This window comes from Varanus komodoensis, unplaced genomic scaffold (assembly GCF_004798865.1).
Source record: "Varanus komodoensis strain SLA01 unplaced genomic scaffold, ASM479886v1 scaffold25, whole genome shotgun sequence".
NCBI lineage: Eukaryota > Metazoa > Chordata > Lepidosauria > Squamata > Varanidae > Varanus > Varanus komodoensis.
In genome coordinates this window covers 9,661,704-9,681,417 of record NW_025335661.1, presented here as the reverse complement: position 1 = coordinate 9,681,417, position 19,714 = coordinate 9,661,704, and the positions used below count along the sequence as shown (strand labels likewise).

The following is a 19,714-nucleotide window of genomic DNA, read 5'->3' as shown; positions in this document are numbered from 1 at the left end:
ATTCATCTATTGGTATATGCAAAGAAAAATATTCCTGTAAAATTAATATAGATCTGTCTTATTTAACCTTTCACCTACTTGAATAGCACTTCAGTGGTTTGGCTGAATTGCAGACACTAAATTGGTCTGAGCAAATGAAAACATTACAACCATTTCTCTGTTCAGATATTATCATGGTATAAAGAATGCTGTAGTGTGATTAGAATCAAGCTGTTAACTAATTCTCCGGTTGGAAGAGATTATGAAAATGTGTCGTGACCACAAGATCTTCAGGGATGCTTTACCAATGAGGGACGACTGAAGCATACTACATTCCCACCAGAAACCACATCAATACAAATTGTGTTCTTGTTAGTTGGCAAAGTAGAAAAGTAGATGGTTTTCTGGAACTTTATTCAAATTCTGGAGAAAAAACACATATAAAAACAGATAATTTTATACCTTATCGTTTGTATTCAGATGGGATTAAAATTTTGGAATGACAAGCCCCTGACATCATGTTTGCTAATTTTGCTATCCCAGGGAAGTTTTTCTGCAAATAATATTAAAAACAAGTTGACCTGTGTTTAAGTATATAAAGTTAGGGCAACATGAGAAGCTGACTTCTTGCTACTTCCAGAACTTTAGAGTACAGAAATTGGTGCTCCTTTATAAAAGTTGGACCCTGGAGAGGCCAGAAGCAAGCTGACAATGACCCTGTACTTTAAAAAAAAACCTAACAGCCAATGAAAATTTGTCTGGAGTTCCATTGCTTTAGAATTATGCACAGGAGTGCTTTTCATACTTCAGTGAAATAAGATGTTCTTGTTGTGCATTGTGTTGTCTAGCTAGTCGCCATGATCGTGTACAAATGAAAAATGACTTGGCTAAAATCAACAAGGCAATTGCAGAGCATGCGCAGCTATTGGCGCCTTACCAGTTTCTGACAGCTTTCTCTCAGTTGATCTCCCGTATCTGCCACTCCCATGATGAAGTCTTTGCGGTTCTCATGGAAGTCATTGCCAAGGTTTTTGTAGCCTATCCTCAACAAGCTATGTGGATGATGACTGCTGTATCTAAGGTAATGTCACAGATATATTAGCATTTCCCTTTTAGCTGGCTTGTTTTTCCCTTCAGAAGAAAACACACACAATTCAGATCTAAGTTATAAGCACAAATAATTTTGCACATGTGGACCTGCCCACTTATTTGAAATGTATAATATATACAGCAGGTTTTATTTGCATCCAAGGTAATTGGGTCAGGGAGATGGTCAAGAATGACATAACATCCCCTAATAATATAACAGTACTCATTTTCACAACCTGCTAAGCATTCTTTGAATAGATGACACAGCGTGGCTTGTTCAGGAACAATCCACAGTATACCGAACAGATGATTGAGCTTATGCTGGCTTGTTTTCCCCCTTGGTCGTCCAACCAGTATTCCAGAGTCCTTCATAGCAGACCCCATCTTATCTCCACTTTCCTATTCATTTACTGCCCATATTCCTTTGCTGTTGATTTTTAGAACAGTAAAGTGTTCTGGAAATTTTGATTCTGAAAGGCTTTATGGATAAGCTATAAATAACTTGATTGTTTATTTGTTTGCAGTCTTCCTATCCAATGCGTGTAAACAGATGCAAGGAAATCTTCAACAAAGCCATTCATATGAAGGCATCTTTGGGAAAGTTTATTGGAGATGCAGCTCGTCTCACAGATAAACTGCTAGAGCTGTGTAACAAAGTGGTAATTTTTGTACTATGTAAAAGCTCTTACTTTTCTTGTTTGGCACCAAATTTATGGAAGCAAAGTATCAATTCTATTGTGTTCTTCTCTCTTAAATATCTATTTGTTAATTGGGATAATAAACAATCACTGTATGGGCTGATGGTTGTACAGCAGGCAGCCATTTCCAATATGTGACACCTGGCTTGGGGTTGCCATGGTTTGTTGTGTCTAAGTCTGAGCAGCAGGATGGTTTGAAGGTTAAACAATCCTCAAATAAATCTACACAAGCCCGTGGATTATTTGAGGGTTATTTAAGTGTCATTTAACCCTCAAATAGTCACTCTTTCCTGGTTTTAGAGAAGGATGCTGCAGCAAGGGCCTGAATAGGCAACCTGACACCCAGGAGCAGGCACTGTGTCTTGTTGTGGTTTAAATGACCAAGGCAGAAGTGTTGGATCCAGACTAACTTAGTCACATTTTACTCGCATTGAACTCAATGGGTCAAATTAGCAATTACTGCCTTAGGTCCCATTGATTTCAATCAAACTATGGCATGATTGACTTCCTGTAGATTTAACCCAGCAAAAATAGGTCCATCAAAATATGACAAGGATTTTCAGTGGTAACCTTTTCAGACTCTTGCAGTGATAACCAACTAGTGTGCTGTATTGGCCACAGGCATCAGTTATCAGAACATGGAGAAGAGCAGTTTCAGTCAATTCCCCCCCCCCACCACCACCTCCTCACCTGTATCCTCTAGTATCACCCATCCTTCAAACAGACTACAAGTGGGGAAGGTGGATTGTCTTAAATATTTCCCCATTCCCCAGACAGGACACCTTTTCTTTACAAAGAAACATGAAACAGGTGCTAATACCAGCATGTGGCACATGTTGGTATTAAGAAGTCAGTGAAAAGATATGCTATATGGTTCTAACTCAGATTTTTTCCCAGAAGCATACCTTCAATTTTCTTATTAAATTCAGACTATCTCTGATACCCTGAATTTATATTGTAGGCTGAAGCTCAGTCCGTCTAAATTTTTTTTATTGTTGTTTCATAGTATTTCATATATTTTTCCAGGTAGATGGAAACTCCTCCACATTAAGCATGGGTATTCATTTCAAAAGTCTCAAGAAGCTGGTAGAAGAGCAGACCTTTAGTGAGATCCTTATTCCTCTTCAGTCTCTAATGATACCAACTCTTCCTTCGGTTCCTGGCACACATTCCAACCATGATCCCTTTCCTGGATGTTGGGCTTATATTGCTGGCTTTGGTGACACAGTTAGTATCTATTGGTTCTTACTCAACATGTTACACCTTTACATATTGACCCACAATTTTGCTGTCGAACATAAGGTTTATTTGTTTGCCTGCAGAAGTGAATTAATAAAGGAAAAATAAGTATTTTAAAAGTGGAGAAGGGCACAAGCTAAATCTTTGAGGAGCTTTTTGTATAACATTATAAACCCTTGATGTCGAGTTTTGAGATTGTATGGATTTGTTGTAAATTTGTTGTAAACACACAAAGGGATGCAAGTATGTATTAAAAAGAGTAAAAAAAGTACTTGTTCCTGTCTCTTCCTCTAGGTTGAAATTCTTCCATCTCTTCAAAAACCAAAGAAGATTACCTTAAAAGGTTCTGATGGAAAGTCCTATATTATGATGTGCAAGCCAAAAGATGACCTAAGGAAAGACTGTCGACTTATGGAGTTCAACTCCCTAATAAATAAGGTTCCTTCACTCTTCTGTTTGTTGAAATTCTGGATGTTGGGAGTCCACTAAACCCTTTCATCCTTACAGGGTGTTTGTATGGCTCAGTTCAGACATTGTAAAAACCCATGGGTTATTTAAATCAAGGGTTGTTGGCTCCAAACAGCAGCTCAGCTAAGTTTCATAACATGGGAATTGCAGTTTGGTTCTTTAAAGTCCCACATGAGGCTTTACACATTAAAGGAGCCCACATGGCCTCTCTTGTTCTATGTCCCTCGGCTAAGAGAAACTAGACTGGTGGGTACCTGAGGCAAGACCTCTTCTGTAATTAGCATCCTGACCATAGAACTTCTTTCCTAGTAAGATCAAGTTGGCTTCATCTTTATTCAGTTTTAGACAGGCAGTAAAACAGGCAGTGTTTCCCTGTACCTGTGATGTATATTAATACTCCTTTTAGGCTGGTTTTGAAGAATGTGTCATATCTCTCTATATATCTTTCTATCTATCTTTGAAGACCTTGGTAGACAGGAAAGTAATATATAAGTACTTTTTGGTGGGGGTGGGAGTGGTAATAACAATAGGAAGAAGGACAACAACAATGGTAATAATAAGAATGGATTATGGATCACAGCTTCTGTCTCTTTAACTCTATTTTCTCTATAAGAGATCCCTTTCCTAAAAAATGAAGAGAGCAAGGTGTGTATTATGTACTCAGTCTGTAGAAATTCAAGGCTGAACTTCAATTTGTATGAGGGAGAAAATTGATAGAGGAATTAAATTATAATAGTCTTATGTCTGGTGATGTGTTTTTCTCATAGTGCTTAAGAAAAGATGCAGAATCACGAAGGAGAGAACTACGCATCCGGACCTATGCTGTTATTCCTCTGAATGAGGAATGTGGAATAATTGAATGGGTGAATAACACTGCTGGCTTAAGAAACATCCTGAACAAATTATATAAGGAGAAAGGTAAGAAAAATCCTGTTAAATTTATTTTTTAAAAGAAAACATGTTCTAAATGGAGAAAGTTGTGTGTGGGTGAGAACAGAAGATATGGAACAGGAAAGTGGGATGTTGTGAAACCCTTCAGAGTGCAGCATTTTGTATCCCTTGCTAGGCTTCATAGAATCACAGGAGAATAGAATTGGAAGGGGACAGAGGACTCTCAGATGACTGTCCAGTTGCTTCTTGCATGCCACTGTAGAAGCAGTGATGGTTAGTACATTAAACCAGTAATGACTGACTCCCTTAGCTCTATAGTGCTAGCTTATTTTTAAATTATTGTTTACTTATTAAAAATTATTTATTTAACTTCCATACTACCCCATAGCCAAAGCACTCCAGACAGTTCACAACAATCCATTAAAATACAGGGTAAAATACACCACATTACAAAGGCACTGGGGGGGGAAATTTGCCATATAAAAATAAAACCCACATTTAAAACACATATAAAGTTCCAATAACTTGAAACATGATAAAACCTGATTAAACAACTGAAAAGCCCCATTAAATTAATAGTGAGATTGGTGCCTGGTGGCCCTCAGTGGGAGCTTGTTCCAAAAATGAGGGGCCAGTGCTGGAAAGGTACTTCTTGTTGCCACCAGCTGAGCCTCCCTTGAAGGTGGCAGTCAGAGGCAGGCTCCAGGGCTTGATTGTAGTGTTCAGATACATTGTGGCTGGGAGAGGCATTCTGTCAAGTATTGTGGTCCCAAGCCATATAGGGCTTTATAGGTTAAAATGAGCACCTTGAATTGGGCTCATAAGCAGATAGCCAGTTCAAGCAGGCTGGAATTGGTGTTATTTGCTCAGACTTCCTGGTTCTTATTATTAGTCTGATCTCTGCATTTTGCACAAGCTGCAGCTTCCTGGCAGTCTGCAAGGGTAGCTCACATAGAACACATTACAGTAATCTAGTTTAGAGATTACCAGAGCATAGATTACTGACAGCATGCTGTCTCTGTCCGGACACAGGTACAACTAGGCCACTAGTCAAACTCTGAGTCACTGAAGCCAACTGGGCTCCAAGTGACAAAGATGGCTCAAAGAGCTCCCCCACCCCCAAGCATAATATGAACTGGTCTTGTACATTCAGAACAAGTCACCATGGTGTAAATAAATGCTATTTCCCTAATTTCCTATCCAAACCAGACTTGTTTGATAGTAGGGACTAGTGTAATGTATAATTGATTCTTCTCTTATAGGCATTTACATGACTGGGAATGAACTGCGGCAATATATGCTTCCAAAGATGACACCTTTACCAGAGAAGCTGAAAGTTTACAAAGAAACTTTACTTCCCCGCCACCCTCCAATTTTTCATGAATGGTTTCTGAGAACATTCCCTGATCCTACTTCATGGTCAGTTCTTGTTTGTTTTGTTTGCCACATGATGTGGTAATTACATTGCTGCAATGTCCAATGTTTAAAAGAAAATTCAATTTAATGTAACAAAAACTATGAAGACAAAGCATCTATTATCATTATGCCAAAATCCTTTCCTCCTTCCCAGCCAAACCCATTTTTTGTAATATGTAGCGATCTGTAGGTTTCAGAAGCTTGCACAGTTTTTGTGATCTTAAAAAAAAGATTGGTTGGCTTGATGAAGGTATTACATTAATAAAGATTTTGGATCTTTTCCTATGGTGAACACAGATACCTTGAGGGGCCTTTTTGACTTGGAGAATGAATTGTGCAGGTTTTTACTTATATGCAGAAACTTAAATTTCCCTTAAAGTTGTTTCAGAGGTGAATTTAGAAGCCAATTGTATTTTTTTTCTAGGTACAGCAGCAGATCAGCATATTGTCGTTCCACTGCTGTAATGTCAATGGTTGGATACATACTGGGCCTTGGAGACCGCCATGGGGAAAATATCCTGTTTGATTCCTTAACAGGTGATTGTGTGCATGTGGATTTCAACTGTCTGTTTAATAAGGTGAGAAGCTAGATGTTTATCTTATTATCTCTTCTTTTAATTAAAATCATTTTCAAATTATATTAGCTTCTTTAAAAGAACTCATGCAAATATTGTGTTTGCTGTTGAATGTTTGATAACCTAAATAATGACATTTGAAATTGTGAAGGTGCTAAAATGGTGCCTATTTAAAGCATTCTTTTAATTTTTCAATAAAAGCTCAACGTTCAGCCTTTGCAAACACTTTTTCTTTTCCTTTTGGCATGTGGAGACAAATGAATTGTTAGCAAAAATCACTGTCACATTATGGTTAAACTGCTTTTATATATATTGTATGCAAATATATCTTTATGTAAAGGTAGTTCAGAAAAAACATACTAAATACATCATTCTTCAAAACAGCTATTATTAATTGTAATATAACAGGTTGCTCTTTTTATAGCACTGTCGTTTGGTTAAGCTTTGTTTAAATAACAAAAGTACATTTATACAAAAGTTTATTAATTTCCACTATGAAGGAACCAAAATATTATGAAATTCCATAACGAAACCTTTACTTACTTATTTATTTGAAGGGAGAAACTTTTGATTTTCCGGAGATTGTTCCATTTCGTCTTACTCATAACATGGTCAATGGGATGGGTCCAATGGGGACAGAAGGTCTCTTTCGAAGAGCTTGCGAAGTTACACTTAGACTTATGCGTGACCAAAGAGAGCCACTAATGAGGTATCAACCTTTATCTCGAAGTTTGTTTATGTGGGAATTTTATATATTATTCAGCTTTACAATACAGCTCTTCTAAACCACTGCAAATTCCTTACCTAGTGAAAAATGCTAACACTACAGTACGTAGAGGTGCAATCACTAGGTATAGAAGTAGCTCAACACACTGATGACATCACTGCAATAGAACAGTAGTTGGGTACATACTGGACCTTGGTGATGAACATGGGGAAAATAATTAAGTTTGATTCCTTAAGGTTCTAACTTAGCATAAGAAAGGAACTCTGAAATTGGGATTGTTGCAGTCATACCACACTTCATGAAATATAGTTTTAATAATGAATAGGTGTCATTGCAGTTTGTTATTTTCTTCTGCCTCTGCACCCACCTTTGAATCAAATTACCTGGTTCTCACAACAGTGGCAATCCATTCTGAATGACTAGCCACATTGAGTTATTGTGTCATGTGAGCCCAGATTATTTCCCACATAGTGGCTTGTTTTTCTAAGAGAACCCATGAGTCCGTTATTTAAACTGCAATAGGTTGCCATATTTCCCAATCTTGGTGAGCATTCCTACTGTGAGTTGTGTAAAGCAGTGAATGAGGCACTGAGCAAGAGCAGCAAAAAAACACTCGGTTCTCTTTTTAATGCCATTGCCAGTGGAAGCCCCTGGCAGCCCCAGTGGGAATGATGCTGATTGGCCACCTTTAAAAAGAAAAAGAAAAAATGACAGCCAAAACCTGCACAAATTATATCATAACCTTTTCAATTATATTTTTAGCAGGAATTGTGCAACTACAAAAGTGCTCAATTCCATTGGTCTAAAAGTAGGAAACCATCAAAGTGCAGCAGTTGTCAAGTCTGGAGAAGTTCCAAATAAGGTTTTTTATACTTTGCTTTACCTTGACAGCTGTCAAATCAGCAGATAGGTGACCAAAAATAAGGGGACAGCCCCTCTAATGTTCTGTTTGGGCTCTTTGGATTGACCATTAATTCAGAGAATGCTGTTTCCTTAAAAGAAGGAATAAAGAGGTAGAAAGAAGCAAAAGAGTGCTCATGTTCACAGTGGGGAGAGGAGACAATGGGGCCTTCACCCACCAAGTCTCCTGGGATACCTTTTGGAGGACAGAAAGGAAAGGAGAGGGCGAACAACCCACAATGAACCCAATAATCTGGTGGGCACACAGTGGCTTGTTCACACAAGGACCCACCCACCATGGCTTATGTGGTGGGTGACTTAGTGTGACATGTGAACCTCCCCGATGACTGGATTCAGATAATAAGGCACAAGCCATGGTGCACACGGGCACCAAATTGTACTTCTAATCATGGTTTGTGTGAGGGTTCTTTGACCTCATGCCACAATTTACAGTGTTTTCCAGGATGCTCCAACCCGAAGACAGCTTGTCTGATTGCAGGGGGAGGGGAAGTTGCATGCAGTGAAAAGGAGGATATGCCCAGAATTTCTCTCATGGCTCCCAGACCCTCACTACCTCCTGTTTAAGGCTGCAACCCAGTACAAATTTGTCTAGAATTAGGTCACATTGAACTGAATGGGTAGTGTTGCCTGATTCTGAAGGCAAAAAATAGAATGGCATGCCTGAATCTTAATTCAGATGTGATCAGCTTGAGATAATGATTTGTACCTGGCACAGTTCTGCTGCTGAAGCTAAGTAGGTCTATTTTAAAATAATTTGTCTTTTCTATCTCAACTCTCTAATTGCAACTAATTTTTTCTCAAATTAACTTCCATTTCTTTGTATCTTATCTAGTGTTTTGAAGACTTTTCTTCATGATCCTCTTGTGGAGTGGAGTAAGCCAGTGAGAGGCAATACAAAAACCCTGGTGAATGAAACTGGAGAAATTGTCAATGAAAAGGTAAGGGCACAGGACAGGAGAGAGATCCCATTGTTTGTCAGATATTCAGTTCCTGGACCTAAACATCTGTGCATAAGAGCACATACTACATTTAAGCAAATTAGCATGCAACCCCCTGGAAGTTCATTTAACTAATTCATTACATTGAATTTGCGTAAATAACCCAAAAGTGTGCATGTGTAGGTACTTTGGTGTAAATTAAATCTCCTGAAGGTAAAAAAAGCATGTTGCTATCTTGAGAGGTAAAAACAAACAAACAAGAAAATATAATCCAACACAAATACAGAGCAGCAAACAAGTTGGGATAAACTAACTGATAAAATATAAATAATCTCCAATAGATCTAATAAATGACTTTATCTATGCAAGCTTCAGTATTCAGTTATAAAAAGTGTTACAATATTATTTCGTATTTTTATTTGATTTTATATAGAGCCCCATTCCCATAGGCTCTGAGCAGTTTATTATGCAATAATTCTATTAAATATAACCAATACCAAACACATTTTGACCTAAAGGGGAGGTGAAGGAGTATATTGACTAGCATTATTTCAAGACAGAATAGAGAGGGGATATCAGTAAGGATCAACTGGGCTTTTTATTGATATCGTCAGGTGGTTCTGTAGCCCTCTCCAGCAAGTCAAGCACAAGCTGCACTGCCCAGTTCAGATATCACAATGAACCATCCTAAGCAAACCAACGAGCACATTCAAGCATCACACCAACTCACCCAAGCAATATGCCACAGTGGATTTGTGCATGCACGTTCTGGCATACTTCAGGGGGCATGAACAAGAGGCTTGCAGTTTTGGCTGGACTGAAAGCTCAAGAGTCTGAGACTGAGATGTGTGGGTTGGCCTATCCCAGCAGGACTGACAGTTCAGACTCTGATAATGAGATGATTGTTGAAAAGGATCCAGTTCCAGCTGCAGTCCAAGGCCCTGGGTACCTGCGTGTGCCTGTTATGGGAGAAATTAGTTCAGGGGCAGCCGAGGAACCAGTCAACCTGCCTGTGGGAACAAACAGGGAACAGCAACAACATCTGGGGGTGGGGGGATTTAGAAATGGGGAGTCTATCAGATATGGAAATCCAGCCTCCTGAGGAAATGGACCCAATAGTCCATCACCACAGTTGTAGGGTGGCCCAAGTGGGATCTGTAAGGGAAGAGTGCAGGCATGCCCATTTCCACAGCACTCATCCCTCCAGGCACAGATGTAGAAGGATTCATAAGGACAGCTTTGAGTGAAGAATTCCAGAGAGGGTTCAGCATTTCACTTTGTATATGCACAGAGACTTACATGTGAAATAAAGACATTTGGCAAAGAAACATTGGTGAGACTTACTGCTTGGAAGGAGAACTCAACTCACAACATCTTGTTATTATGTGAACAATTCACAGTGCACACAACAGATGCTCAGGCTCAGTGTGGGTTGTTTGTACCTCTTCAAGTTCTGATCAACTAGTCTGCCACATCTTATGTATATACGTTTGCATATGTTCCTATTACTTTTAATATATTAATGTCATCTCAACTATTAATTGTTTCTTTCAGGCCAAAACCCATGTCCTGGATATAGAACAGCGACTGCAAGGTGTTATTAAAAACCGGAATAGAGTGAAGGGCCTACCTTTGTCAATTGAAGGACATGTTCACCATCTTATTCAAGATGCAACTGATGAGAATTTGCTGTGCCAGATGTACCTTGGCTGGGCTCCGTATTTGTGAAATGTCACCATTTGTAGATTACCTTCTATAACTGATTTTTTTTTAAAAAATGTTGCATTTTGGGGAAAAAAACTATTTTAACAGTTCCTACGGTTTTTGCTTTCACAATTTCTGCCAATGTGGGCCTTCAGATGTCCGTGCCTTTGTTTATAGCATTTTCACTTGTATATTTGAAAAGTCATTTTATATCAATATTTGAATTAACACATTTGTTTTAATATTTGAATAAAGCATATGAGCTGCTTGGTGCACTATATTTCTGTTTTTTGTATTTAAAATCCTTCATATCTTAAAATGATAGTGAAAAGTTCACTACTGGCATTGCTGCTTCAGTTAGTGCTTCTTAATCATTAGATATAAATAAGATTAATTTCAAATGTGGGCCACAATGCAGATAACCTGGTTATGCAAAAAGCTGCGAAAATACTTTCCTCAAGTTAAATAACCAAAACTACCAACAGAGCGTGGCAATTTCTTCATTTATTGCAATAGATGTGGAGAGCCTGTCAGCGTCTCTCCAAAGTACAAACACCCAAAACAGCTCCTTTTACCCCTCAACCCATCTGCCACAGTCCTCCCCTTTCCCCTCATTGGGTAAGGTGCTAGGAGGTTACAGTTTTTCCATCCACCTACTACATATCTCCTATCTCATCCCACTACATACATCACATGTGCATTATGATTAGCCCATTGTCTATTCAAGGTGTGTGAGTTAATATTCATCAATCTATTACACCTGCGTGCTTATAACTACAAGTTCACTAGTTTACTCCTCTCAAACTTCACCTTGCCCTGTGACCCCCTATCTCATAAAACTACTGGGAGGATGAGATAGGAAGTAGCAAACTTTCGAGTCAATTATCTTTTTCTCCCCTCCACATTCCTTCAGACAGGCTTCATGGCTTGGTTGTTTGCCTCTCTGTTCTTCAATCACTGAGTTACTTCCTTCAACCTGTTAAAGAACTTGGAGTTTTAAAGAAAGTCTAATGCTGCACAACACATACAATTGGAATATGGAATGTAAGAAGTATGAACCAAGGCAAACTGGAAACCATAAAGCAAGAAATGGAACAGCTAAACATTGCACTACTTGGTTTGAGCAAACTAAGTGGACTGGAACGTAGCATTTTCAATAAGAAAAACATTGTTTTACTCTGGAAATAAAAAACTCAGAAGACTGCAATGAGAGACATTTTAAAGGAAGAATGCAAAAAGACTATTCCTATAGGAACAAGAACAAACGAAAAAGCCTAGATGAATGACAGAAGAATACTTAACAGTTGCTAAAGATATGCAAGAAGCAAATGCTGAAAGAAATAGGATTAGAATACAGAATGCAACTTTTCAGAGACTGTCACATATGGGCAAAAAGAACTATTGCTATGGCCAGTTAAAGAAATAGAAGAAAACAAGATACTTATTCCAGAAGATCCAAGAAATCATGGGAAAATTCAAACCTAGATTAGAAATGGTAAAAATAAGGGGGCACACTATATGACCAGGAAAAAGTAAAGAGAAGGTGGAAAGAATATACAGAACTGTACAGAAAATATAAAAGATATCAGGCAGTATTAGAATGTGAAGGCAAATAAGCTCTAAAAGCACTTTGAAAGAACAAAGCACCCAGAGTAGATAGGATACCAACAGAACTATTCCAAGTTGCAGAGACTAGATCTGTCCAAATCTTAGAAAGGATATGCCAACAAATATGGGAAACAAACAATGGCCCACAGACTAGAAATGTTCAATATATAAAATGCAAAAGAGTGCAGCAACTATAGGACCATTGCTCTAATTTCCCGTGCAAGCAAAGTGATGCTCAAGGTGTTTTAACAAGAATATTACCCTCCATGGAGCAAGAAATACCTGATGTTCAAACTAGATTCCAAAAAGGAAGAGGAACTAGAGATCTTGTAGCAAATGTACATTGGCTACTGGACCACACCAAAGAATGTCAGAAGAGTTCATGCTTTATTGACTAGAACATTGCCTTTGACTTTGTGGATCATGAAGAGCTATGGATGGTCCTGAAAGAAATCAGTGTGCCACAGAACTTGATTGGCCTAATGCAGGGGTCTCAAACTCGCGGCCCGCGGGCCAATTGCCGGGACGGGCGGGGCACAGGGGAGGGGCCCTGCGGCCTTCAAAGCACTGGCGGCACCAGGGCCGACCACGGGATGAGCGGCCCACCACCACCGTGGTGGTGGAATACTTGATGCGGCCCAGCCTCACCCAAGCTCTACTTCCAGCGGCCCCCAGGTAAGTTGAGTTTGAGACCCCTGGCCTAATGTGTAACTAGTATCATGGCCCAGATGCTACTGTTAGGACAGAAATTTGTGAAACAGAATCATTTCCTTTAGGCAAAGGTGTCAGACAAGGCTGTATTTTGTTTTGAGCATACCATAAGGAACGCTGGATTAGGATGAGAGGAAGCAGGAGTAAAAATTGGCACAAGAACCATCAGTAATTTAAGATATGCAGAAGCCACTGTACTACTGAAAGAAAGCATTCATGAATTGAAACAACTCCTGATGAAAGTTAAAGAAGAAAGTGCAAAAAAGCAGGACTGCAGCTGAATATTAAGAAACCAAAAATCATGACTACAGAAGAATTACAGAATTTTACTGTCAACAATGAAGAATTTGAAATTGTGAAAGATTTTACATACCTCGGCTCAGTCATGAATTCAGATAGAAACTGCAGCCAAGAATTTCAAAGAAGATGATAGACTTGAAAGGGCAGCAGTTGAAGTAAATAGAAAACATAATCAAATATAAGGATATTTCACTGGAGTCCAAAGGCAAGATTGTGCATTATATTGTGTTCCCAACCACCATGCAGGGGTGTGAAAACTGGACAGTGAAGAAACCTTACAGGAAGAAAATGGATGTGAAAATAAGAAAGCTTAGGCAGCCTTACTTTGAAATTCTGGCAAGTTCAAACAAAGCAGCAGAGGAAGATTTTTTTTTCAATTGACGAATTTGTTAAAAAAAAAGAATAAGAGCATAAAAACCATGCTGGATCAGACTAAAGGTCCATCTAGCCTAGCACTTTGTGCACACAGTGGCAAACCAGCTGTCTACAGGATCCCTCATACAGGATGGATGCAAGATTCCCTTCTGTGCAAACTACTCAGCAACTGCTGCATGACACCCCTGCTCAAACAGCACATAGCCAGCAAGCCACAAAGAGCCTTCCCCATGAATCTATCCATTCTGTTTTTATTACCATCCAGATTGATGCTCCTGTCGATGCCTTGGTTGAACTATGGAATGGGGAGATGACCAGGGCTATTGACACGATCACTCCCAAGTGTCCTCTCCCACCTGGCAGAGCCCATTCATCTCCTTGGTACACATATGAATTACGGGTGATGAAGCAGGTTGGGAGACGGCTAGAGCGTAGGTGGAGGAGATCACGGGATGAATCTGACCAAACACACTTAAAAGCCCACTATCGGGCCTATGCTGTGGTGGTGAGGGCAGCGAAGAAGAAATTTTTCTCCGTTTCCATTGCCTCCTCACAATGCCGTCCAGCAGAGCTCTTTCGGATGGTGCAGGGGCTGGTACATCCGGGCCCAAAGAGAGATCCCATGCCACCCTCAAAGGCCTGCTGTGATGACTTTGCCAAGCATTTCAGGGAGAAAATCACTCAGATTCGTCACGAGCTTGACTCTACTATTGAATCAGATTCTACTGGGGAGGTGCCAATGACGCCGTCGAGTCCACAATTAATGGATGAATTTCAGTTGCTGTGGCCTGATGATGTGGACAAGGTGCTTGGACAAATACATCCTACCACCTGCTTACTGGACCCCTGCCCATCTTGGCTACTCAAGAAAGCCAAGGACAGGATTGGGACCTGGATCCTGGAGGTGATCAACGTCTCTTTAAGAGACGGCCAGGTACTTGCCCCTTTAAAGGAGGTGGTAGTCCGGCCAGTCCTAAAGAAGGCATCTCTGGATCCAGAGATGGCCGCCAATTATAGACCGGTGGCCAACATCCCGTTCTTGGGCAAGGTGCTAGAGTGGGTGGTGGCGAGACAACGCCAGGCACTCTTGGATGAAACTGATTATCTGGACCCATTTCAGTCCGGCTTCAGACCCGGGTACGGTACTGAATCTGCCTTGGTTGCCCTGTACGATGACCTGTGCAGGGAGAGAGACAGGGGGAGTGCGTCCCTGTTAGTTCTCCTGCACCTCTCAGCGGCTTTCGATACCATCGATCATGGTATCCTTCTGGATAGGCTAGTGGGATTGGGAGTTGGAGGCACCGCGTTGCGGTGGCTCTGCTCCTATCTCAATGGCCAATTCCAGAAGGTGGTGCTGGGGGACTATGGCTCTGCGCCATGGCAGTTATGCCATGGAGTTCCGCAGGGGTCCATTTTGTCCCCCTTGCTATTTAACATCTACATGAAACCACTGGGAGAGGTCATTAGGAGGTGTGGGCTGCGGAATCATCAGTACGCTGATGATATCCAGCTCTACCTCTCGTTTTCCACTAATCCAGGTGAGGCAGTGGCTGTACTGAACTGGTGCCTGCCCGAGGTAATGGGCTGGATGAGGGCCAATAAACTGAAGCTCAATCCAGACAGGACGGAGGTCCTATTGGTAGGTGGTTCAGGCTTCGGTGAGGGTGAATTGAACCTAGTCCTGAATGGGGTTGCACTCCCTCTTAGGGACAGGGTCCGCAGCTTGGGAGTGCTCCTCGACCCAGAGCTTTCATTGGAAGCTCAGGTGACAGCAGTGGTGAGGAGAGTTTTCCTTCAGCTTCGGCTGATCCATCAGCTGCGCCCCTACCTGGAGTACGACTGCCTGGCAACAGTGACACACGCGTTGGTGACTTCCCGATTAGATTTCTGCAACGCGCTCTACGTGGGGCTACTCTTGAAGACAGTCCGGATACTTCAATTGGTTCAAAATAGAGCTGCCAGGCTGCTGACGGGGACTGGGCGTTATGTTCACATGACTCCAGTCCTCCGTCAGCTTCACTGGCTTCCCATTGAAGTCCGGGCCCAATTCAAGGTGTTGGTGATGACCTATAAAGCCCTTAACGGCTTGGGTCCTGGTTACCTGAAGGAGCGCTTACGTCCATATATGCCCACCCGCCCCCTGAGATCTGTGGGAGACCTTCTCCGGGAACCTTCCGTGAAGGAAATTAGGAGGGTAAGTACTCGGAGGAGGGCTTTTTCTGCAGTGGCACCAAATCTATGGAATGCGCTCCCCAGAGAGGGCCGCCTGGCGCCGTCGTTATTTGTTTTTCGGCGCCAGGCGAAGACCTTTTTATTCAAACATCATTTTAACTGTTAATACTATTTATTTATTTTATTCTTCAGCCGGGGCAACTTATTTTATATTGTTAACTTGTTTTATATTTTTATTGTATAATATTTTAATTGATATATTTGTGAGCTGCCCCGAGGCTTCGGCGAATGCAGCGGCATAGAAATTTTCTAAATAAATAAATAAATAAGATGGTGCAGATACTTCAATTGGAGCAGAATAGAGCTGCCAGGTTGCTGACGGGGACTGGGCATTGTTCTCATATAACCCCAGTTCTCCTTCAGCTTCACTGGCTCCCGATTGAAGTCCGGACCCAATTCAAGGTGTTGGTTATGACCTATAAAGCCCTCAACAACTTGGGACCTGGTTATCTAAAGGAACACTTGCATCCATATATGACCTCCCGCCCCTTGAGATCGGCAACAGATGCCCTTCTCCGGGAACCCTCCGTGAAAGAAATTAGGAGGGTAGGTACTCGAAGGAGGGCTTTCTCTGCGGTGGCGCCCCACCTATGGAATGCGCTCCCCAGAGAGGTCCTCCTGGTGCCGTCGTTATTTGTTTTTTGGCGCCAGGCTAAGACCTTTTTATTTAAATCTTATTTTAATTGTTAATTTATTATATATTTATAGGATTTTAAATTCTTAGCCGAGATGTTACTGGGCTTTTTAATCTTTATTGCATTTAGTATTATTTATATGTTTATAATTATGTTGTGAGCTGCCCCGAGGCTTTGTTGCGATGGGGGTGGCATAGAAATGTTTTAAATAAATAAATAAATTGACAGTCATCACCACTTTCTGTGGCAGCAAATTCAATAGCTTAACTATACAATGTGTGAGGAAGTTCTTCCATTTGTGTGTCCTAAACCTCCCACCAGTGAGCCTCATGAGATGACCCCAGGTTCTAGGGTTATGGGAGAGGGAGAAAATGTCTCCCTCTCCACTTTCTCCACACCATGCATTATTTTAAACACCTCTCTCATGTCTCCCTTTTACTTGCCTTTTTTCTAAGCTGAAAAGTCCCAGTTGCCATAATTGCTTTTCAAACGGGAATTGCTCCAGCCTTCTGTTTCCCTTCTCTTTAGATTTTTGAGTGTTCCAGGAGAGGGAGAAAAATGTCTTGTCTCTACACCATGTATTATTTTAAACACCTGCATCATGTCTCCCTTTCTCACCATTTTTCTAAGCTGAACAGTCCTAGCTTTGGAGCCCTCCTCCTAGCCAATCTGCTCCTACCCCTTGATCATATTTATTGCCCTTCTCTGTACTGTTTCCAACTCTGTAATTTCCTTTTTCAGGTAAGTCAACCAGCACTGAACACAATATTTGCATGTGCAGTTGCACCAAAGGTTTCTATATGGGAAGTAAGATTTTGGCAGTTTCATTTTATATTCTCTTCCTAATCATGCCTACTATGCAGTTTGCCTTCTTCACAGCAGCTGAGCATGGGGGCGGGGGGGGGATATTTTCATTGAGCTGTCCACCACTACCCCAAGATCCCTTTCTTGTTCCGTCAGTAAGGCCCTGCAACAGCCGAATTCTACGGCCATGCCAAATAAATTCCAAAACGAAAAGCTTTTAACAGAATGGGAAAGGTGTGAAAGTCAGGGGAGTCTCTTTGAAAGTTAACACCTTCTTGCTCCCACTTCAGTTGCTGGTCCCCTGCCAAAAGCAAGCACATTGTTAAACTGGAATGTTGCAGAAATGGCTATGCTCTGGATGTTAATGTGATCGACTTCTTTCATATTCTTCCCTACATGAGTGTGTATGAAAAAGAGTGTTAAAACTATACTGCGGGGAGCAAGGTCCAATCAGAATGGCTGGGGCTAATTATACACAAGTCAAGCTAAGTGTGAGAAGAAGGGTGAACCAACAGTGCAAGTTCTGTAACACAGAAAATAACCCCCACACGCTTCCCCGCCAGATGGGAGTTTAATCGGCAACAGCACTTGCAGTTCCCACATCTTCCAGAAGGGTGCGCGTGCTGCGCTCGCGGCTCGTCTTGTTTATCCTTGGACGCTCGGTTGGGCGCTCTGGGGAGAATCACTCTATGGCTGGCTCAGGCCTTTGGAAGAAGGAAGTGTTTGGTCAGACAGGCAGACCGGCAGAGCAGGTAGCGCGGGTGGGTTGCTTGAGTTCGGCAGGGCTGGCGCTTGAGGGGAGCTGCAGTAGACGCCATGGGGGTGCCGAAGTTTTACCGATGGGTCTCGGAGCGGTATCCCTGCCTCAGCCAGGTAGTGAAGGAGCATCAGGTAAGACATGGCTGCGGATGATTTCTCTCCCACTTCCGCGGTGGGGGATCGGCCGTGGGGGTCCGCCGCCAGACATCCGCGGGGGAAGAGAGGGGCGACCTGGCGCTCCGCTTCCCAGCTGGCGTGGCCAGGCGCGCCGGGCAGGTCCGCCCGGAGGACCGCGGCGGACGCCAGTCCTTCCTCCCTCGAGGGCCCTCGGCGGGCAGTGAGTCCCTCGACCTGCCGCCTGGATGCGGCTGGAGCTGAAGCGGCGGCGTTGTGCGTGTACGCGTGCCGGCCACTTGTGTGAGCGTTTATTGACACCCGCCGAAACTCTGGGCGGCGTCGCCGCTCGGCCCGTCCGTGTGAAGCACTTGCTCGCCCCGCGAGCAGGAGGAGTGGAAGTGCTCGCGTCCGCAGTCGCCTGAAACCTGCGTGGCGCTAGCCTTCATTTATTCTGCCCAACGTAAAGTTATGTGGGCGATCTGTGTCCTTCCATCGCACTAGAAAAGGGCCCAGTAAAAGATGTCCTTCCATGCCTTGCCTTTTGTGCCACGTAGCCTGATGAAAAGTTTTCTCATTTTCTGGAATTTTGGCTGCTCTTGAAGAGGTATTGCTCAGCTGTGGATTTTGAACTCCTGTTTTGTTCCCTTTGTTAATCACGCACGTTACCCTAGGAGTTAAAGGTTATGTCTACTAACTGTTATCATGGTATCTTTAATAAAATCAGTGTTGAAGGATAGAGCGTTAAAACCACAGTTAAGTTGTGCACTTTATTTTGAATATACCCAATGGGAATAGAGTGAAGGTGGTGGAAATCTGGACTGCTGATGGATTTGTGATCCAGAATTTCCCACTTTTATGACTCTTTCTTTTAAGCTAAATGTGCATAGGATTGTGTTCTGATTGCTACCTTAGACTGATGTAGAATAGCTACTCTGGATTAGTGTCAAGAAACTACCACTCCAAAAGAAGGACCTGCAGGTACAGTTAATGTACTTTGCTGGGAATCACAGGGGAGCATAGTTGATAGCATTTATTTCTAACTACATTACCTTTCATCATAGCCAAAGGGCCAGGAACCCTTGAGTATAGAGGTTTGATATTTATCTTCTAATGTTGGTTTGTTGCTTTAACTTTTTAAAACATTGTATCATATTTACAATTATCTTTTGGTTGACCAATAAACATTGCTATCTAAATGTGCCCACGGCTGGGCTACATGATAATATACAGGTACATCCATATTTTAATAAACTAGATTAATGTATAAGAAGATAAGATTTATATAATTCTTCCAGGCACATTATTTTAAAGCTCACAGTTATATATTCAAACAATAACTATGTATGGAAGTACTTAATGCATTTGTTTCCTTTCTGATGTAACCTCATTATTTGTGATGGTTTCTCATTGAAGCACAGCAGTACAAGTTTGCAGCAATGAAAGTACACAATCATACTTTTTTCTTTAATTCTGTGAAATTATTCCATTAGTTCTTATTAATTTTACATTATGAACAGATTCAGCTTTC

General features: G+C 41.6%; 2 protein-coding genes across 11 annotated transcripts in view; both read left to right on the top strand.

Annotated features, from left to right (window-relative positions):
- The window catches only part of ATR (ATR serine/threonine kinase), a 64,813-nt gene extending 53,890 nt beyond the window's left edge, over positions 1 to 10,923 (top strand). For all 4 annotated transcript variants that reach the window (XM_044432786.1, XM_044432785.1, XM_044432787.1 and 1 more), the window contains 10 exons: positions 828 to 1,060; positions 1,593 to 1,727; positions 2,793 to 2,993; positions 3,300 to 3,443; positions 4,241 to 4,391; positions 5,627 to 5,783; positions 6,205 to 6,358; positions 6,913 to 7,064; positions 8,836 to 8,941; positions 10,496 to 10,923. In XM_044432786.1, the coding sequence (XP_044288721.1) occupies positions 828 to 1,060; positions 1,593 to 1,727; positions 2,793 to 2,993; positions 3,300 to 3,443; positions 4,241 to 4,391; positions 5,627 to 5,783; positions 6,205 to 6,358; positions 6,913 to 7,064; positions 8,836 to 8,941; positions 10,496 to 10,669 (1,607 nt within the window). In that variant the 3' untranslated portion in view covers positions 10,670 to 10,923. The remainder of the gene's footprint in view (positions 1 to 827; positions 1,061 to 1,592; positions 1,728 to 2,792; positions 2,994 to 3,299; positions 3,444 to 4,240; positions 4,392 to 5,626; positions 5,784 to 6,204; positions 6,359 to 6,912; positions 7,065 to 8,835; positions 8,942 to 10,495) is intronic.
- Positions 10,924 to 18,013: 7,090 nt separating this feature from the next.
- XRN1 (5'-3' exoribonuclease 1) overlaps positions 18,014 to 19,714 on the top strand; it is a 57,421-nt gene continuing 55,720 nt past the window's right edge. For all 7 annotated transcript variants that reach the window (XM_044432767.1, XM_044432765.1, XM_044432768.1 and 4 more), the window contains exon 1: positions 18,014 to 18,201. In XM_044432767.1, coding sequence (XP_044288702.1) covers positions 18,127 to 18,201 — 75 coding nt within the window. In that variant the 5' untranslated portion in view covers positions 18,014 to 18,126. The remainder of the gene's footprint in view (positions 18,202 to 19,714) is intronic.